The 22,595-nt window shown below is 36.2% G+C and overlaps 1 protein-coding gene across 9 annotated transcripts in view; it reads right to left on the bottom strand.

Annotated features, from left to right (window-relative positions):
- TEX9 (testis expressed 9) overlaps positions 1–14,175 on the bottom strand; it is a 102,387-nt gene extending 88,212 nt beyond the window's left edge. For 6 of the 9 annotated variants that reach the window (XR_012091496.1, XR_012091495.1, XR_005244331.2 and 3 more), the window contains exons 1-3: positions 14,074–14,175; positions 13,881–13,972; positions 6,025–6,088 (exon numbers count right to left, since the gene is read on the bottom strand). Coding sequence is in view for 3 of the 9 variants with exons in the window: in XM_008016503.3 (XP_008014694.3) it covers positions 6,025–6,088; positions 13,881–13,972; positions 14,074–14,100 (183 nt within the window). In the remaining 6 variants the exon portion in view is untranslated. Of the gene's footprint in view, positions 1–6,024; positions 6,089–9,925; positions 9,945–11,489; positions 11,525–13,880 lie in introns of those variants that run through there. The other 3 variants (XM_038010014.2, XM_073012188.1, XM_038010015.2) reach the window with 3 other exon arrangements.
- Positions 14,176–22,595: the final 8,420 nt, after the last annotated feature.

Here is a 22,595-nt window from a genome sequence, read left to right as displayed (position 1 = left end):
CTAAAAGAAAAGGATGTTAATGAGCAAGAAGAAATCATCTGAAGGTACAAAACTCACTGGTAATAGTAAACATAAAGAAAAACACAGAATATTATAACACTGTAATTGAGTGTGACCTACTCTTAAGTAGAAAGACTAAATGATGAACCAATTAAAAATAATAACTACAACAACTTTTTAAGACACAGACAGTACAATAACACAGAAACAGTAACAAGTTAAAAACTAGGGAGATAAAAGTGTAGAGCTTGTGTTAGTTTTCTTTTTGCATGTTTGTTTATGCAATCAGTGTCAAGTTGTCATCAGCTTTAAACAATGGGTTATAAGATAGTATTTGCAAGCCTCACAGTAACCTTAAGTCAAAAAACATACAATGACCACACAAAAAATAAAAATCAGGAAATTAAATTATACCACAAGAGAAAATCAACTGGAAAACAACTGGAAAACAAATAATGAAATGGCAGGATTAAGGCCCTTATCAGTAATAACATTGAATGTAAACGGACTAAACTCTTCAATCAAAAGACGGACTGGTTTAATGGATGATAAAACAAGACCCCATGATCTGTTGCTTACAAGAAACATACTTCACTTATAAAGATATATATAGACTGAAAATAAAAAGGGTAGAAAAAGATATTCTACACCAAAAAGAAAAAAAAAGCAGGAGAACCTATACTTAGATAAAATAGATTTCAAAACAAAAACTGTAAGAAGAGACAAAGAAGGTCATTATATAATGCTAAACAGGTCAATCCAGCAACAGGATATAATGATTGTATATATATGCACACAACACTGGAGCACCCAGGTACATAAAGCAAATATTATTTGAGTTAAAGAGAGAGCTAGACCGCAATACAATAATAGCTGGAGACTTCAGCACCCACTTTTGGCACTGGACAGATTTCCCAGAAAGAAACTCAACAAACATCAGATTTAATCTGCACTACAGAACAAGTGGGCCCAATAGACATTTACAGAACATTTCATCCAAAGGCTACAGATACACATTATTCTCCTCAGCATGAATATCATTCTCAAGGACAGACCATATGTTAGGTCACAAAACAAGCTGTAAAATATGTTAAAAACTGAAATAATATCAAGCATCTTCTCTGACCACATGGAATAAAACTAGACATTAATAACCAGAACTTTGGAAACTATACAAAGACACAGAAATTAGATGACATGCACCTAAATTACCAGTGGGTAAATGAAGAAAATAAGAAGGAAATTGAGAAATTTATTGAAACAAATGATAATGAAAACACAACATGCCAAGATCTATGGGATATAGTGAAAGCAGTACTAAGAGGGAAATTTATGCAGCTGTAAGTGCCTACAACAAAAAAGAACAAAAACTTCAAATAAATGACTTAGCAATGCATCTTTTCTTTTTTTTTTTTTTTTTTTTTTTTTTTGGTTTGTTTGTTAGTTTGAGGCAGAGAGAAACTCTGATGCCCAGGCTGTAGTGCAGTGGCATGATCATGGCTCACTACAGACTGGACCTTCCTAGGCTCAACCATCCTCCCTCCTCAGCCCCCCAAGTAGTTGGAACTACATGCGTGCACCACCACATCTGACTAATTTGTATTTTTTTCTAGAGATGGACTTTCACCATGTTGCCCAGGCTGGTCTCAAACTTCCGGGTTCGAGTTGCATGCCTTGGCCTCCCAAAGTGCTGGGATTATAGGCATCAGCCACCACATCCAGCCAGCAATGCATCTTAAAGAACCAGAAAAGCAAAAGCAAACCAAACCCAAAATTAGTAGAAGAAATGAAGATTAGAGCATTTGAGATTAGAGCATAGAGAATTTGAAATGAAGAAAAGATTGATGAAACAAAAAGTTTATTTTTTTTAAGATAAGCAAAATTAATAGACTAACAAAGAAAATAAAGGACACGACCCAAATAAATAAAATTAGAGATTAAAAAGGAGGCATTACAACTGACAATGAAGAAATTCAAAGGCTCATTAGTGGCTATTATGAGCAACTATATGTCAATAAATTAGAAAATCTAGAGGAAACAGATAAATTCCTAGACACATACATACAACCTACCAAGATTGAACCATGAAGAAATCCAAAACCTAAACAGAACAATAATAAGATTGAAACCACAATAAAAAAAATTTTCCCAGTAAAGAAAAGCCCAGGACCTGATGGCTGCACTGTGAATTCTACCGAACATTTAAAGAAGAACTAATACCAAACCAACTCAAACTATTCCAAAAATTGGAGGAGGAAGGACTACTTCCAAACTCATTTTACGAGGCTAGTATTACCCTGATACCAAAACCAAAGACACATCAAAAAAAGAAAACTACGTGCCAATACCTCTAATGAATATTGATGCAAAAATCCTCAAAAAATACTAACAAACAGAATTCAGTAATATATTAAAAAGATCATTTGTCATGACCATGTGGGATTTACCCCAGGGATGTAAGGACGGTTCAGCATACACAAATCAATCAATGTGATACATCATATCAATAGAATGAAGGACAAAAACCATATGATCATTTCAACTGATCCTGGAAAAGCATTTGATAAAATTCAACATCCCTTCATGGTAAACACACTTCAAAAACTGGGTATAAAAGGAACAGACCTCAATATAATAAAACCCATATATGACAGACCCACAGCTAGTGTAATACCGAATGGGAAAAACTGACTGACTTTCCTTTAAGATCTGGCCTACTTTCACCACTGTTATTCAACATAGTACTGAAAGTACTAACTAGAGCAATCAGACAAGATAAAGAAATAAAGGGCATCCAAATCAGAAGGAAGAAGTCAAATTATCCTCATTTGCAGATGATATGCTCTTATATTTGGAAAAACCGAAAGACTCCACCAAAAACTATTAGAAATGATAAACTAAGTAAAGTTGCAGGATACAAGATCAAAATACAAAAATCAGTAGTGTTTCTGTATGTCAACAATCTGAAAAAGAAATTAAAAAGTAATCCCATATACAACAGCCACAAATAAAATACCTAAGAGTTAATATAACCAAAGCAGTAAAAGATCTCTACAACAAAAACTATAAAACATCAATGAAAGAATTTGAAGAGGACACAAAAAAATGGAGAGATACTCCATGTTCATGGATTAGAAAAATAAATATTGTTAAAATGTTCATACTACCCAAAGCAATCTACAGATTCAATGCAACCCCTTGCAAAATACCAATCACATTTTCACAGAAATAGAAAAAACAATCCTAAAATTTATGTGGAACCACAACAGACTCTGAATAGCCAATGCTACCCTAAGCAAAAAGAACAAAACTGGAGAAATCACATTACCTGGCTTCAAATTATACTATGGTGCTATAGTAACCAAAACATCAGAGTACTGGCATAAAAACAGACACACACACCAATGGAACAGAATAGAGAAAATCCAGAAACAAATCCATACACCTACAGTGAACTCATTTTTGACAAGGTTTCCAAGAACATACACAAAGGGAAAACGGAATATCCACATGCAGAAGAATGAGACTAGACCCCTACCTCTTGCCATATACAAATATCAAATCGAAATGGATTAAATACTTAAATCTAAGATCTCAAAACAATGAAATTACTATAAGAAAACACTGAGGAAACTCTCCAGGACATTGGAGACAAAGATTTCTTGAGTTATACCCCACAAGCAAAGATCACCAAAGCAAAAATGGACAAATGGGATCAAATAAAGTTAAAAAGCTTCTGCACAGTGAAGGAAACAATAAAGAGACAGCCCACAGAATGGGAGAAAATATTTGCAAACTACCCATCGACAAGGGAATACAAGGCAGAAAATATAAGGAGATCAAACAACACTATAGGAAAAAAAAACTAATAATCCAATTTAAAAATGAGCAAAAGATGTGAATAGACATTTCTCAAGAAAAACATACAAATGGCAAACAGGCATTAAAAAGGTGTTCAACATCACTGATCATCAGAGAAATGCAAATCAAAACTACAATATCATCTCAACTCTGATAAAATGGCTTATATCCAAAAGACAGGCAATAACAAGTGCTGGTGAGGATGCAGAGAAAGGGAACCCTGGTACACTGTAGTACTGGTACACTTTGTAGTACAACCACAAAGGAAATAGTTTGGAGGTTCCTCAAAAAACTAAAGTTACCATATGATCCAACAATCCCACTGCTGCATATAGGTCCAAAAGAGGGGAAATCAATATATCAAAGAGATATCTGCACTTCCATGTTTGTTGCAGCACTGTTCACAATAGCCAAGATCTGGAAGCAACCAAAGTGTCCATGAACAGATGAATGGATAAATAAAATGTGGTACATATACACAATGGAGTACTATTCAGCCACAAAAAACAATGAGTCCTTGTCACTTGCAACAACATGGATGTAACTGGAGGTCACTGAGTGAAATAAGCCAGGCACAGAAAGACAAACTTCACATGTTCTCACTTATTTGTGGGATCTGAAAATCCAAACAACTTAACATATGGAGATAGAGAGTTGAAGAATGGTTATCAGAGACTGGGAAGGGTAGTGGGGGATGCAGGGGTGGGAGATAAGGATGGCTAATAGGTACAAAAAATATAGTTAGAAAGAATGAATAGTACCTAGTATTTGATAGCACAACATGTTTATTATAGTCAAAATAATTTAATTGTACATTTTAAATTAACTAAAAGAGTATAATTGGATTTTTTGTAACACAAAGGATAAAGAGTTGAGGGGATGGATACCCCATTTTCCATGATGTGATTATTATACAATGCATGCCTGTATCAAAATATCTCATTTACCCCATAAACACTTACTATGTAATCACAAACATTAAAAAAATTAAATATGAGAAACCTGATATTGTTCGCTTCTGCAGGGGTAGGAATCCACTCCCCAACCCCTTTCCTAGCTTGTCCGTATTCTATTCTGTTTTTTATTTGCAGGGGGAGATTTTTTTTTTTTTTTTTGAGACAGAGTCTTGCTCTGTCGCCCAGGCTGGAGTGCAGTGGCTGGATCTCACCTCACTGCAAGCTCCGCCTCCGGGGTTTATGCCATTCTCCTGCCTCAGCCTCCCGAGTAGCTGGGACTACAGGCGCCCGCTACCACGCCCGGTTAGTTTTTTGTATTTTTTAGTAGAGACAGGGTTTCACCGTGTTAGCCAGGATGGTCTCGATCTCCTGACCTCGTGATCTGCCCGTCTTGGCCTCCCAAAGTGCTGGGATTACAGGCGTGAGCCACTGTGCCCAGCCAGGGGGAGATTCTTTTTATGGGGCTCTCTGAGCAGAAAACGTAAGGAATCCGTCATCTACTATAACATGGGGTCCTTTTGTACAAGTATTTTCCTGCTCTTCAGACACTGGCAAAAACTAAAAGATGAAATAAAAATATTTTTAGTAAAACATTTAATTATAAATTAGTAAAACGTAATTATAAATTTAATTATAAATATTTTTAGTGAAACATCTACTTATAAATTATAAAATACAAATCTGTAACCATTATCGAAACACATTACTTGAAATGTTATATATCATACATTTCTTATTCCTAAACTAACAAATAATTGTAGATTTGCATAAGGCATTAAGATAAAATATTGCCTAGGTTTCCTTCCCTGCTTCCATCAACTCCATTGTGGGGGACAGGGAGGATAGAAAGTAAGAATCAAAATTAGGTAAGAACGGGTAAAAATTTTAAAGTAAACTCTACTCCTCTAAGCAGAGTCACTCTATCCTATCAATTAATAATGAGAATTTATAATGAAAATTTAGATGACTGGAGCATCTAAATGGAAAGTACTTTTTCAGTGGCTTTTAGAAAATGTGTGCTTACTAAAAACATACACATATACACTTTCCTATACCTGTGCATATACATTCACATTCAGTTTGTAATAATTCATTGAACTGAACACACACGCTTTGGCTAGTTTTTTGTATATACGTCATATACCAAATGAAAAAGATAAAAAACTAGCATTTATTTGGAATTATTAATAATTGTACATTTACTTACTATTATTTCCTTAGCTTGTCGAACCACATCAGCTGTTTTTGCCTGTAATTCTGCATTTAAACGCCTAAAAGCAGAAAATAATTGGGATATACTGAAGATCCTAACAAAAATAAAAATTACACTTCAGCAGTTACACGTTATCAAGTGACCTAATCAACAAATGCCAAAATATACATATGGCATTCTTACTCTAAAATGAACACAGCCATTAAGAACTTATCCTCAACTCCCCATGATTCCTCCTTCCTTGTGGTACGACCTCAAACACTAAGTGTTAGCCTTTCTGTGGCCCTCTATTAATTTCAAGTGAAGCAACTTACCTAATGTATTTGGGAAGAATAAGCTGGGTGAGTTCAATAGAGTTGTTATTAGCCTACCTGCAAAGAATACAAGTTCTAATCTTGCTTCTCCAGAGACAGGCCCTGTTCTAATTGTGGGCAGAAGTGGGCAGGGTATGGGGGAGACCTGCTCTGGTTTGGGGTGTTGCTTTAACTGGGGAGCTAAATGTGAGGTTTAGTGAGCAGCACACCAGCTGAGGTGTGAGGTGGCTCACACCTCAGCTACACACTTTAACATCGAGCTTTCTTGGAAATAAAGGTGACTATCTTGACCTCGACCTGTCACTCCTTTTTTAATTATGATTTTTCATTCTACCTGGAATCTAGCAAGAAAAGGAATACTATTTACTTGGTCCTATATTAAGACTGCAAGAATGACATTATTATTGAAAGAAATTGTTTTTAAAGGAAAAACTGCCCATAATCCTACCACCACCATCCATTTTTATTTTTAATATTCCCTTCCAATTTTCAACTATAGCATATACACAATTTTGTACTGTTTGCCCACAGCAATATAAAAGGAATATCTATCTCCACGTAATCTTTATAAGCATGTTAAACGGCTATACAATTCAATAAATTGCAATGAACATAATATACTGAACTCTGTCCCTATTGTTAAGTCCCCTTTTTCACTTTTAAAGGTTAACACCATAATAAACATACTCAAAGGCATATAACTTTTTTCTCCTGTTGAAATGTCACATTTCTAGACCACCTAGGATCTTCTGAGGTTATGTGAAGGAGACATGATAAGGATTTGAAAAATTAGTTATCTTGTTTTTCTTAGACATGTGATTCACAAGTAACACAAAACACAACCTCCAGCCCAAGGGAAAAAAAAAAAGAGGGAGATCAGTACCATATCCTTTAACAGTCTGAAGCTTTAAGAAATATTTTTATATCTTAGGATTACGTGGTCAAAAGAAAAATACCTAAGAAAGACTTAAAGGTGCCTTTAAAGTGCCATTACCTGATTTTTCAAATTTCCCTAACAAGGACTAGATCACAAGGACTTAAATGGAAGTTTCCAATTAATATAGTGGACCAAGATGACTGAGAAGACTATTCTACTCTAAATCCATGGACATGCCAGATAAAATGTAATGGAGGAAATATTGCTAAGCTCAAACTCAGGCAAGGGAAATGCCCTGGCACTAAGAATAAAGCAGCAATTCAAAGTGAGAGCAACAAACAGGAACAGAAGCCAAAATAGCTTAAAAGCTAGAAGCTGATGCATGTGAGTCATGAAGGGATACACCTGTGAAACACAGACTGCAAAAATTCTACCCACAACCTTAGGTGAGCAGAAATGAAACTAGAATCATGGGTAGAAAAAGATTCTCTTGCAAGTAATTAAAACAAACAAGAGGGAAGTCCAAATTCATCTTACCTAGATGATACATGCCAAAACTTTAAAATAGAAGAAAGCTGATGTGGAATCAATGAAAACTTGAAACTAGCAAAGGTAAATTGAAAACCACCCTATAGGGACATTTACTCATCTAGAATATATAGGACTCTCTCAAAAAGCAAACTGCTAATGATGACTTCAAAAAGGTAACAAATTGCATAAAGAAACAACCTGTGGAAAGAAAGAATCAGCAGACGTGAGGAAAGAGAAAATTTGTACTATAAGAAGAAGAGATAAAATAACAATTCAAAAAAGATTTTTAAATTAGCATTAATTTGTAAAAAAATGCGTACAGAAAAAAACATTAGGCAAGAGCCAATTTTATCACAAAAAAAACGTTGAATTTGAAAAAGATAGAAATAATAAATTACACAAATGAAAAACACAGTCACTGAAATTAAGAAGAACTCAAGGCAATTTGACGGATATGTTGAACAATATAATGGACATAGAAGGAATGAGTGAATTAGAAGGCAGATATAAAGAAATCACCTACGAGGAGATACAGAAAACAAGGGGACAAAAACACAAGAGACAGGTTAACATCCATTGAAGACAGATGTTCTGTACCTACTATAACAGAAGTTTTAGAAAGAAATCCCAGAGAGGCCCGGGCGCAGTGGCTCACATCTGTAATCCCAGCACTTTGGGAGGTGGAGGAGGGAGGATCACTTGAGGCCAGGAGACCAGCCTGGCCAACGTGGTGAAACCCCGACTCTACTAAAAACACAAAAATTAGCCAGGTGTGGTGCTGCATGCCTGTAATCTCAGCTACTCGGGAGGCTGAGGCACAAGAATCGCTTGAACCTGGGAGGCGGAGGCTGCAGTGAGCCAAGATCATGCCACTGCACTCCAGCCTGGGCAACAGAGTGAGACTCTGTCTCCAAAAAAGAAAAAAAGAAATCCCAAGAGGAGTGAATGACAGTATTTCAAGAGCTAATGCTGAGAATTTCCCAAACTGAAGACATGGATCTCATGAAGAATAAAGAAAACAAATCCACCTGTGTATACATCACAGTGAAAGTACAGAATTTTAAAGATAAAGACAGTACTCCCTAAACTACCAAATCATTATTTTAAAAGAACAGAGAAAAATAGTCTACCAGCATAATTATCTAAAAAGCTGACAGCAGATGGCTCATTAACACTTCCAACATTGTAACATTTATATTGTCTGTTGACAATATAAGGATATCTTTAATGGGCTGAGAAGGAAAAGTTGGCCATCTAGAACTATATTCAGATAAACTGTCATTGAAGAATAAGTGCAAAGTAACAATTTTCAAAAAGACTGGAGAGTTTAAGACTCAGGTTTTCACAGAAAATAACAAAGGGTCTACACTTCAGGAAGGAGGAAACTGAATCTGGAAAAAAAGAATCATGAAGATATCAGAAAACATGATAAATCTAAATTAGTACAGACTATAAAAATACATTGATGATTAACTGGGTGTGGGTGTATTCAAAACAACAAAGTAAAATATTATCTAACTTAACAGAGGAAACCAAGTTAAAGAATTCTAACATCTTTCCAAACCAGTAAAAATAAAGACATAATGAAAACCCATTCAATCCAGCAGAAGACGGACAAGAACCAAAGACAAGACATAATAGAAAACATAAAAAATAAGGTGGCTAAGACAATTTCAGGTTATGTAATAATGTAAATAAATTAAATTCACTTATTAACAGGCAGAAATTATCAGACTGGTTATAAAAAGAATGCTCTTACTGATAAATGACATACAAAGTTTGAAAATAGAGGGATGAAGAAAGATATAACAGACACTGCATAATAATGAAAGGAATCAAGAAGATTTCAATAAGTCAAATAAGATACTCCCAAAGAAAAATGGCCACAATCATAAGGATTTTTTAAAACTATAATTATAATTGATGATTTTTAATACACTTCTAACAGAAACCAATAAAGTTGCAACAAAAAAAGGCGAGGATACCGATGTCATGAAGAACAAATACAGAACAGATTAGACAACAAATAATAAATACATTTTCTATCAAAGAACACGTAGAACTTTTACAGAAAGTGAACATGCACTTGGCCACAAATAAGTCTCAATACATTTAAAAAGTTAATATGTCAATTCTCTAATCATAATGAAATTTAAAATAAACTAGGCTGGACCTGTAATCCCAGCACTTTGGGAGGCCGAGGCAGGTGGATCATTTGCGTCCAGGAGTTAAAGACCAGCCTGGGCAACATGGTGAAGCCCAGTCGCTACAAAAAATATAATACAAAAATAAGCTGGGCATGCTAGCACATGCCTGTAGTCCCAGCTGCTCAGGAGCCTGGGAGGTGAAGGTTGCAGTGGGCTGAGATCACACCATTGCACTCCAGACTGGGCACGGAGTGAGACTCTGTCTCAAAAAAAAAAAAAAAAAAATTACCATGGCATGGTGGCATGTGCCTGTAGTCCCAGCTCCTCAGGAGGCTGGGGTGGGAGAATTCTTAAGACCAGGAGGTCAAAGCTGCAGTGAGCCATAATCACACCACTGCACTCCAGCCTGGACATCAGAGCAAGACCTTGTCACATACATACTTAGAAAAATAAAAACTAGACAACAGTAAACAAACAACCCTATGTGCTTGCAAACTAAAAAACACTTCTAAAAATTACTATGAAAATCATATAATATTTAGAACTAAATAACCATAAAAGAAATATACATCAAAACAAGTCCTGGAATATAGTTAACCTATAGTTGAAGATAAATTTAAAGACACAAATATATTTATTTAGAAATAAGAAAAACAATAAATAAGGTAAAGAAATTAAAAAACAAAAAATCAATCCACCCCAGTTAGAAGAGATCATTTGTCTTTATTTCTATAAAGATTAATGAAATTTTAAAATCGCACAGATTAGCAAGAAAACCAAAGCTGGTTCTCTGGAAAGACCAATGAACAGATAAATCTCCCAGGAAGCTTGATAGGAAAAGAAAAAGACAAAACTAAACAATATTGGAAAGCTACCAAAAGAAGGGGTGTACATGGTTACGGATACAGTCAAGATTTCAAACATACCACCATAGAGTCAGTTTATGCTAATATATTTTAAAACATACATGATATGAACACTTTTCTAGAACCAAAAATTATTTTAGAAATAACCAAAAACTATTCTAGAAATAGTATATCTAAACAATCATTAAAGAAGCTAAATCCATAGACAAAAAGAATCCCCTTGAAAAAAGAACACTAGACTCAGACAGTTTCACAATTTTAATCAAAGGGCAGAAAATCTGTAATTATAAAAAGCTTCCAAGAAAAGAAACAAAAAAGGAAAACTATTTGGCTTCTTTCATGTAGCCAGAATAATATTGATATCAAAAACAGAAAGGAAAAGAACTAGAAAAAAAAGTTTAACACCCATTTCACTTTTGTTCATAGATGCAAAAAACTTACATAAAATTATAGCAATCATATCTAGCAGTCTTTAAAGCAAAACAAGAAACCTGCCTTTGTAGTTCAGTATGTTAAAACATTAAAGGAGGGGAAAAGAACATACCAATACCCGAATTAATTGGAGAAAAAATAAGTTTTGATACATTTAACACTCATTCAAATTAGGAAATAAGGGGAAGAATTTTAAACATAATAAAAAGAATCTACCAAAACCCTAGGGAAAATCTCAAATGTAGTGATTATTAAAAGTGGGCTTCTCAAAATCACAAACAAGGAAGCTCACCATCACTTTTTCTGTTCCATATCACATGGGAAGTCCTAAACAGAGAAAAAAAAAGAGAGAATGCAGGAGAATTATCAAGGGACAAAATGATCAACATTCGCATATAATTGTCTTCATCAAAAATCCAAGGGACTTCACAGAATGAATAAGAGAGCCCAGCAGTACTGAAGATCTGTGTGTATATAAATACAGATGTAGCATCAACATCTAAAAATTCTACATTTATAACCAATTAGAAAATGTAATAGAAAAAATTCCACTTATTATATAGCAACTAATCAGTACCTTGAAGCAAATTATATATGCAAGAATTGTATGTAGTAAAATGGTAAAACACTATTAAAGGTCAAATAAAACCCATAAATGGAGAAGTATCATATTCATGGAAGATTTAATAGCATAAATAACTCAGTTATCTGCAAATTAATCTGTAAATCCAATGTAACTCGGATTTATGAGGGGGCTTGCCCTACCAGTTATCATGTTATCTTATTGTTAGCTATCTGTATTATAATACAGGAATGAAGCTTGAAAAATTTATCCACTTGAGCGATTACCATCTTCCTTAGTCTATCCTCTTAGATAGTGATTATTTCCTCCAACAGGAGCAGAATTGCAAAGGTTTTGGATTGAGGTCCCTGGGAAGTAGCATTCTAATGATCAATGCCAAGACAACAGGTGGCAAAACAGATACCATACTGTTATTTCATATTCTTGCTTACAGGGATGGCCAGACATTTTACTCTTCTGCATGACACAGAAGTACTCTAGAAGATTCAGGTAGTGTAGGGAGTTACTCTGTTCATATGCTTCAGATGTGCACAACTCAGAGTACAGATGACAGAACAAGTAACAGCTGGCCACCATATAATACTGTTTAGCTATCTCGTTTTATAAAACAACTCGTGCTAGAATAGAATAATGGTCCCTGTATATTTCTCATTTTAAGCAGGACTACATCCCTAACGATGCACCAGAACCAGGTGCAAAATACAAAATACACTCTCAAATAACTGAACAAATAAACCTAATCCAGGTATTTAATACTATATGGTGAATGATAATGAAAATAACCGTTTTGATTCAGACACAGCTGATAAAGAACTATATATAGAAAATAGATTAAGTTGCTTAAGTACACTTTTGAACTGGGATAATCTGCCCATTTCATAAGAAAGAAGATATGATTATCTTCCTACTTGCTGTGGTAAATTGGTCGGTGTATAGTTCATCTAAACACAGTACCCTTCAGTTTTAATTTCAAATATGCTTTAATTTTAAATATAGATCATATGTAGATCATATGGTAACTCTAACTCTCTGATACAAACTGCCAACTATTTCCAAATTTTAATCTAGTTATTTTATATTAAATTAAAAAGAAAGGGAGTCATTAAAAGGAACTTTTTTATAAGGGTATGTACGATGGCAAATAAAACAGGCACGGTCTCTGCCCTTAGAACTTACAGTCCAATGGAGGAGACAGACAAAAAGGAAATTCACAAATGAATTTATTGTAACAAATTATGCTAATTAGAAAGAAAAACCAGTAAGACAATGAAAAAGACCAACAAGGGAGCATACTTAGCATGGTCAAGGAAGGCCACTCACATTACAGGTTGAAGGCGTGTGGGACTGCCTCTTTCCAGAGACAGAAAGAAAACCTGGGAGTTTTCGGAACTAAAAGGCCAGTGAAGCTGGAGAGTTTTAGGATGAAAAGGGGAAGAGGGAATAAGATCAAATACGGGAGGCAGAAGGAGCCACAGTGATCAGAGCTTTTGAAACGCAACAGTAAACTATTGTACAATTTTAAGAAAAGGAATATGATATGATCAAATTAAAAGATTACACTGACTGCTGTGTGAAAACTTGGGGATGAGGAGTGTAATGGGCCAAAAATGAAAGCACCGTTGTCAAGATAGTTGTAATTACACCAAGAACAGATAAGAAAAGGAACATTTGAACGAGAACGGTAATTCTGATTGCAGTGGGAAGCATCCTTTCAATTTAGAAACCAACCTAAAGGAAATTTACCCAAGGTAAACACTATGAACTTGAAATTAAGCGAAATAACCTAAACTATCATATGAACTATTTGCGGCAATTCCTGCTACCCGAATAACTTTCAACAGTATCTTGCTGTTTACTTGAGCTACATTTCAAATTAAACAACATGTTTACTTGGGCTAAATTTTCGCCCACTTCAAATATCTTCGAATACGCAGGCGAACTACTCAGATCAGAGATAAAAGGATCAACGGCAGGTGAACGAGATGACAAGAAGGGAATGCTGCAGAGTGAGTGGTCCCGAAGATCCAGCCAGTCTCCAGGAAAAAAAAGCCTAATTTAGATGAAAGAAAGAAGGAAAAGCTCAACCGCTGAATTTCTTACTTATATTCTTCCTCCAAGGCGAGGAGGTCGGGTCCAGGTGTAGAGGGTTGCTGAACGGGTAGCGGAAGCGGAGTCCCAGGAACGCTGCTTCTCTGTAAAAGAGCCAGAGACTTTCAGAGCCAAAGTTAAAGGAGGTTAGGCGTCCTAGTCGCCGGAGCCTAGACGCTCCCCAGTAGCCTGGAGTTGAACTGACCGTAAGACCCACACTTCGCCCCGCCATCTTTGGCGACTGCGACGCGGTTACCGAGGCAACGACGCATCTTCCCGCGAGAGTTTCCACATCCCGGGCAGCCTCCCGCCCGGTCGCCTACGCGTTCCCACTTCCAAATTCTGTGCGAAGAGCCAGGCGAGATTCTGGCAGCGGGCCCGGCCTTTGCTCGCACCACTCGGCACTGCCCCAGTAACCCAGGAAGGCTTCCTAACTGGAAATTCGACTTACAGCCCGTGTAAATTCTCAACTTGGGGGTTGGAGGAGTTTCAGCCCAAAGAGGCAGGTCAGTTGCTGCTACTCTGTAGAAAGCAAGCTGGTGAGGCAAGTCCCTCCCTGTTGTGCTCTTCAAACCGTTAGTGGCTAATCCGACCTTCACCCCGTTTGCTTAAAGTGAACTCTTCAGTGGAATTCATAAGTTTTGATTTCTAATTTTTGTTTACAGCATGCATGGCTAAGACTCAGGTTCTCAAGTTAGTAAACCTAAATTCTTATCCTGTCACTGCCACTTACTAGTTATGTGGCCTTGGGCAAATCACTCTATCTCAGCCACTTCATTCGTCAAATGGGAGTGAGAATAGTGCCCACTTCACAGTTACGAGAAGCAAATGAATTCGTGCTTAGGATCATGCCTGAAACACGTAAGCAGTTAATTATTTCAGTTGTTTTGGAATAAAATTGAGGTCCGGAAATAAACCGTGATATGTATGGTCAACTGATCTTTAGCAAGGGTGCAAGACCATTCAATGGGAAAAGAATCGTCTTCAACAGATGAGGAGGCAACTGGATATACAAATTCAAAACAATGCAGTTAGACCCTTACCTCACAACATATACAAAAATTTAAATGTATCAAAGACATAAACTTAGGAGCTAAAACTCTAAAACTCGTCAAAGAAACTGTTGGTGTAAATCTTTATGACCTTGAATTACAATTCTGAGAATCTTTGATGGATTCTTAGATATGACACCAAAAGCATTAGCAAAAAAAGAAAAAAGAGCCTGGGCACGGAGGCTCATGCCTGTAATCCCAGCACTTTGGGAGGCAGAGGCGAATGGATCACCTGAGGTTGGGAGTTCAAGACCAGCCTGACCAACATGGAGAAACCCTGCCACTACTTAAAAAAAAAAAAAAAAAAAAAAAAAAATTAGCCGGGTATGGTGGCTCATGCCTGTAATCCCAGCTACTCGGGAGGCTGAGGCAGGAGAATCGCTTGAACCTGGGAGGCAGAGGTTGCAGTGAGCTGAGATCACATTCCAACCTGGACAAGAGTGAAATTCTGTCTCAAGAAAAAAACAAAAAATAAAAATAGATGAACTAGACATTATCAAAACTAAAAACTTTTTGTTTCAAAAGATACCATAAATAAAGTAAGACCACAGGAAGGGAGGAAATTCTTGCAAATTATATATCTGATAAATAACTTGTGTCTGGACTATAGAAAAAACTATTAAAATTCAAAAATAGGTGAGTGCAGTGGCTCATGCCTGTAATCTCAGCACTTTGAAGGCTAAGTCAGGAGGATCACTTGAGCCCAGGAGTTCCAGACCAGTCAAGCCAACACAGTGAGACCCCATCTCTACAAAAAAAAAGGAAACAGATAAATAAAAATTAGCTGGGTCCAGTGGTACATACCTGTAGTCCCAACTACTAGGAGACTGAATTGGGAGGATCGCTTGAGCCAGGGAGATCAAGGCTGCAAAGAGCCATGGTCACACCACTGCACTCTAGCCTGGGTGACAGAGTGAGACCCTGTCTCAAAAAAAAAATTTTTTTTTAAAGACAACCCAAGTTAAAAATGGGCAAAGAATCTTCAATAGGGACTTCTCCAAAGAACATATACAAGTAGCCAAAAAGCACATGAAAAGATGCTCAATTTGTCTTCAGGGAAATGAAAATTAAAACCAAAATGAAATGCCACTTGACACCCACTAGAATGGCTATAATCAAAAGGATGGACAGCTAGACGCAGTGGCTCCCACCTGTAATCCCAGCACTTTGGGACGCTAAGGCGAGCAGATCACCAGAGGTCAGGAGTTTGAGACCAGCCTGGCCAACATGGTGAAACTCCATCTCTACTAAAAGTACAAAAAATTAGCCAGTGGTGGTGGTGCATGCTTGTAATCCCAGGTACTCAGGAGGCCGAAGCTGGAGAATCGCTTGAACCCAGGAGGTGGAGGTTGCAGTGAGCCATGATCGTGTCACTGCACTCCAGCCTGGGTGACAGAGGGAGACTCCGTCTCAAAAAAAAAAAAAAGGATGAACAGTAACATATGTAGAGGAGGATGTAAAGAAACTTGAACCCTCATAAACTGTTAATGGGAATGGGAAAATTGTGCAGCCACTGTGGAAAATGGTCTAGCAATTTCTCAAAAGTTTATACACAGAGTTACCACACAATCCAGCAACCAGCAGCCACTGCTAGGTATACCCCACGCAAAATGAAAACACACCCACATGAAAAGTATATATATAAATGTTTGTATCAGGATTATTCAAAGCAGCCAAAATGCAAAACGAACCCATAATGGTCATAAACCAATAAGTGGTTGAATAAAAAGTGGTATATTCATACAATGGAATATTATTCAGAAACAAGAAAGAATGAAGTACATATATACCACAATATGGATGAACCTTGAATATATTATGCTAAGTGAAAGAAGCCATTCACAAACGACCAAGTATTATCTAATTTCATTAACAAAAGATCACATACTATAGGATTCTATTTCAATATGACTACATATTGTAGAAAATGTCCAGAATAGGCAAATCCATAGGGACAGAAGTAGATTAGTAGTTGTCTAGGCTTGGCAGATGATGGAGGGTTAGCTAAGGAGTTGCAGGGTTTGGGGGGTGCTAGTGAAAATATTCTAAAATCAATTGTGTTGATGGTGTACATGTCTGTGAATACATTTAAAGCCAATAAGTAGTACACTTTATATGGGTAAACATAGATATGTGAAATGAATCACTCAAGCTGTTAAAACATCTTAAAAATAACAATTATTTACAACATCAAGGGATAAAGAAAGGAATACTATGCTAGCACTAATCAAAAGGAAGCTGGAGTAGCTATATTAATTTCAAACAAAGATGACATCAGAACAAGTAAAATTATCAGGGATGAAGAGGAGCATTAATGATAGAGGTCAGTTCTCCAAGGGGATAGAACAATCCTGGTGTATATGCTCCTAACAATAGTGTCAAAATGCATGAGGCAAAAACTGATAGGACTTGCAAAGAGAAATAGACAAATCCATCATTATATTTGGAAACTTCAACATTACTCCTTCAGTAATTAACAGGTTAAGCAGGCAGAAAATCAGCAAGAGTTGCTCTGGACAGCACCATCAATCAACTTGATCTCATTGACATTTATAGAATACTCATTTCAATAACAGCAGAATACACATTTTTCTCAAGGTCATATGGAACAGTCACCAAGCTAGAAAACATTGTACCTATAACACACTTTAATAAATTTAAAAGAATAGAAATTATATAGTTTAGGGTAGCTGTAACAAAGTACCACCAAGTGAGTGGCTTAAAACAACAGAAATTTATTGTTCCATGGGTCTGGAGGCTAGAAGTACAAAACCACAGTATCACCAGGACTATGTTTTGCTTGAAACCTGAAGGGGAGACTCTTTCTTTGCCTCTAGCTTCTGATGGTAACTGTCACTTCTTGACATTCCTTGGCTTGCAGCTGCATCACTACAACCTCTCTTTGCCTCTAATCATGTAGCATTTCCCTTGTGTGTTTCTGTCTTTGCATGGCATTCCTGCTTTTCATAAAGACTCCAGTAGTATTGGATTTGGGCCACCCTAATGACCTCATCCTAATGTAATTATATCTGTAAAGATCATATTCACAGGTACTAGGGGTTAGGAATTCAATATATGGTAGGGAGGGGGAGGTGGCACACTTTAACCTATAACAGAAATTATACAAACTGTGGTCCCAGACCACAATAAAGCTAAACTAAAAATCAATAACAAAACAGCTGGAAACCCACAAAATATTTGCAAATTAAATTCATACTTCTAAATAATACATGGATCAAGTAAATATCTAGAGGAATTAAAAAAACATTTTGGGCTGGGCGCGGTGGCTCATGCCTGTAATCCCAGTACTTTGGGAGGCTGAGGAGGGAGGATCACGAGGTCAGGAGATCGAGACCATCCTGGCTAACACAGTGAAACACCATCTCTATTTAAAAAATACAAAATATTAGCTGGGCATGGCGGTGGGCACCTGTAGTCCCAGCTACTCGGGAGGCTGAGGCAGGGGAATGGCATGAACCCAGGAGGCACAGCTTGCAGTGAGCCAAGATCACGCCACCGCACTCCAGCCTGGGTGACAGAGCGTGACTCCGTCTCAAAAAAAAAAAAAAAAAGAAAAGAAAAAAGAAACATTTTGAACTAAATAAAATTTGAAATATAACTTATCAAAACCTGTGGAATGCTATGAAAGCAGAGCTTGGAGTGCTTAGCATTCAATGCATGTATTAGAAAAGAAGAAAAATCTAAACTCAATCTAAATGTCTACCTTCAGCAGCTAAAGGAAAAATATTAAACTTAAAGAAAGCAAAAAAAAGTAACAATAAACATTAGAACATAAATCAATGGAACTGAAACAGGGAAACAATAGAGAAAATCACGGAAACCAGAATCTAGTTAAAATCGATAAACTTATAGCTATGCTAACCAAGAAAAAGAGAAGATCCAAATAACCTGTTCTGTGTTCTTTTCTGTGATGGTCAGGTGTGGCCATGAGAGGAAAACAACGTTTGTTATACTCACAGGTTCTAGAAATAGAAAGCATGCCATGTCATATAGGGTTACATGGGGAAGCCTTGGGGTAGTCAGGAGACAGAAAACAGGAGCAAGAGAAAAGCCTGGACTAGAGCCTCTATTGGAGTTTCCACAGGAAAAGCAAGGTAGGGCAGAGTAAACCAATTAGGATTGGCTAGTATGAATAATTTCAGATGGCCTCGTAGTATACAGGTTGTCCTTAGTTATCTGGTACATAGCTCTGCAACGGCTAAGACAGAAGAAAGCCTGTTGTATATGGGCCAGACAGAGGAGGTAAGGCTTCGTATTAGTTTTTTATATATCAAAGCCATGCTCCCTGGCTAAGCCCTTTTGCTTAGCTAAGAATTGGCTTGCCCCAGGAGGGAGCAGTTTTTCCCAAGCCAGAAAGGATTTTTTTTAAGATGTCAAAACATCATAATATACAGAAAATTTAAAAATCTAAACAATACAGTACCAATATTAGAAATGGAATATAAGTCATCATCAGTTGTCCCACGAAAATAAAAAGGATAATAAAGGAATACTATGAACTCTGTACCCCAACATTTAATAAATTAGATGAAATGGACCAATTACTTGAAAGATACAAACTACCAAAACTCATGCAAGGAGAAATAGATAATCTGAGTAGGCAAGGACATTGAGTCAATAACCTTCCAAGAAAGAAATCACCAGTTCCAGATGGTTTCTCTGGTGAATTCTAACATACATTTAAGGAAGAAATACCAATTCTACATAATCTTTTTCTGGAAAATAGAGGCAGAAGGAACACTTCCCAACTCATTCTATGAATCTAGCATTACCCTAATACTAAGAGCAGTTAAAGACATTATAGGAAAACTACAGACTGATATCCCTCATGAATATAGATTTTTAATACCTTAACAAAATTTTAGCCAATATAATCCAAAAATGTCTAAAAAGGATTATGCAACACAATGGAGTGGGATTTATTCTCAGTATACAAGGATGGTTCAATATTCTAAAATCAATGAATTCAGCACATCAAGAGGATAAAGAAGAAAAATTATATGATCATATAAATTCATGCAGCAAAAGTGTTTGACGAAATCTAGCACCCTTGAAGGTACAAACTCTCAGGAAACTAGGACTAGAGGGAAATATTCTCAAGTTGATAAAGAACTTCCACAAAATATCTACAGCTTAATGGTGAGAAACTAGATTTCTCCCTAAGATCAGGAACAACACAAACATGTCCTTTATCATCATTATTATTTAATATTACATCTGAAGTTCTAGCTAGTGCAATAAGACAATAAAAGGGAATAAAGAGTATACAGATAAGGAAGGAAGAAATAAACCATCTTTGTGTAGAGATGACATGAATGTCTATAAAGGAAATTTTTTTAAAAAGGAAAATCCAAAAGAAGAAATAAAACTCTCCTGTAACTAATAAAATGATAAAAATAAAATTTGTGGATTCATAGAATGGACAATACAATAGTATTCAACCTTAAAAAGGAATGAAATTCTGAGACATGCTACTACATAAATGAACCTTGAAAGCATTTTGCTAAGTGAAATAAGCCAGACACAAAAGGACAAACATTGTGTAATTCCACTTATTCAAGGTGCCTAGAAATGGTTAATTCACAGAGACAGAAAATAGAGTTTACAAGGGACTAGGGAGAGAGGAAGTTAGGGAGTTATTTTTTCATGTACAGAGTTTCTGTTTGAGATGATGAAAAAGTTCTGAAAATGGATAATGATTATTAAATTATTGCACAACTTTGTGAATATATTACACTTAATACCACCAAATTGCATATTAAAACATGGTTGACATGGTAAATTTTATGTATATTTTACCACAATAAAAATTTCCAGTAGAGGGGTATCCTATAAAATATCCAACCAGTTCTCCTCAAAATTGTCAAGGTTATCCAAAACAAGGCTGTGAAACTGTCACAGCCAAGAGGAGTTTAAAGAGCCATAACAGCTTTGTAAAGTGATTATATTAGTCTGTTCTCACACTGCTGTAAAAAATACCTGAGACTGGTAATTTATAAAGGAAAGAGGTTTAATGGACTCAAAGTTCTGCTTGACTGGGGAGGCCTCAGGAAACTTACAATCATGGTGGAAGGGGAAGCAGGCATGTCTTACATGGCGGCAGGAGAGAGCAAGTATGTGAAAGAGGAAATGTCAGACACTTATAAAACCATCAGATCTCATGACAGATCACTCACTATCACGAGAACAGCATGGGGGACACAACTCCCATGATCCAATCACCTCCTACCAGGTCTCTCCCTCAACACGTGGGGATTATGGAGATTACAATTTAAGATGAAGTTTGGGTGGGAATACAAAGCCTATCAGCATATCAATGATATACTGGACCAAACCCTAGAATAGGAAAAGACATAGTAAAAAACAAGGAATTCTGAATAAACTTTGGACTTCAGTTAATGTATTAGTAATGTACTAATTTCAACAATTTAACCATATTAATGTAAGATCTTAATAACAGGGAAAACTAGGTGCAGGGTGCATGCGAACTCTCTGTATGATATTCTTAGTTTTTCTGCAAATGTAACACTTCTAAAAAAAAAATCTTTTTTAAAAAAAAAAGTTAAAAGGGGTTTTTTTCTTCAACAAAATTGTGAGCTAGATGATCTGGGACACCCTTCCACTGCACAACAACCAGATTCTGGAAAAAAAAAAAAAATCCTTATCTATGCATTACTGAACTTGAAGAAAGCAGGAGAAATTTCCATGTGTCCTCCTGACATCTCATTCTCCAGATCTCTTCCCCACAAATAAACAAAACCTTCTGATAGTATGCAGTTAGGAATAAAAACATTAAGCTGAGAAAATGCCCAGGGAATTGTATTCAGAAAACAAGGTTTACACCAACAGCAACATGGAAGAGCTGAATCTGAGACCTCTGTGCTAAGTTAAAAACCAAAAGAAGGTACAAGTTGTTTAGACTGGTAGTGCCCCAATGGTCGTAGGAGATTCAAACACAAATCTTCTTCAAGGAAATGTTTCTAGTTAAGCCCACTAGATTCCCAGGTTAAGATTAAGAAAATGTGAGTTCACCATCAAAAATCACCAGACATAAAGGAAGTAAGTCACCATAAGTGCAAAATTAGAAGAAATAACAAATATTCGGACTTTCAAGAAATTCAGATATTAAAATTTTGTCAGCTGTGAAATACAGAAAATCTATTTAAAAAAAATAGAAATAAGGGACAGAATCACAACAATGAGCAAGCAACAAGAGACCATCAGGAATGACCAGGTAAATGTGATAAATAATCAAATAGTTTTTAGATATTAAACATATATTTGTTGAAATGAAAATACTCAGTGAATAGCAGTGAAATACTCAGTGAAAATACTCAGTGAAAATACTCAGGTCGAATAGCAGATTATAAATAGATAATTAGTAAACCATAACGTATCTGAAAAAATTATTCAGAATGAACAGAGAATGGTTAAACAGTACTAAAGTTCGACTGAAAAGATCTGACATATAAAAAATCGAATTTCAAGAAGGACAGGCTTGAAAAATTGAGAAGCAATATTACAAAAGTTAATTCCTTAGAATTTTCCAGAATTTAGGAAAATACAAATATAAGCTCAAGAAGCACAGTGCATCACAAAAAGGATAAATTTTTAAATATATTCCTGGAGCTGTCATATATGCCAAAACACCAAA

The sequence above is a fragment of the Chlorocebus sabaeus genome, chromosome 26 (assembly GCF_047675955.1).
Source record: "Chlorocebus sabaeus isolate Y175 chromosome 26, mChlSab1.0.hap1, whole genome shotgun sequence".
Lineage (NCBI taxonomy): Eukaryota > Metazoa > Chordata > Mammalia > Primates > Cercopithecidae > Chlorocebus > Chlorocebus sabaeus.
Note: the sequence above shows the minus strand (reverse complement) of the source record. Positions and strands in the feature narration are given on the sequence as shown.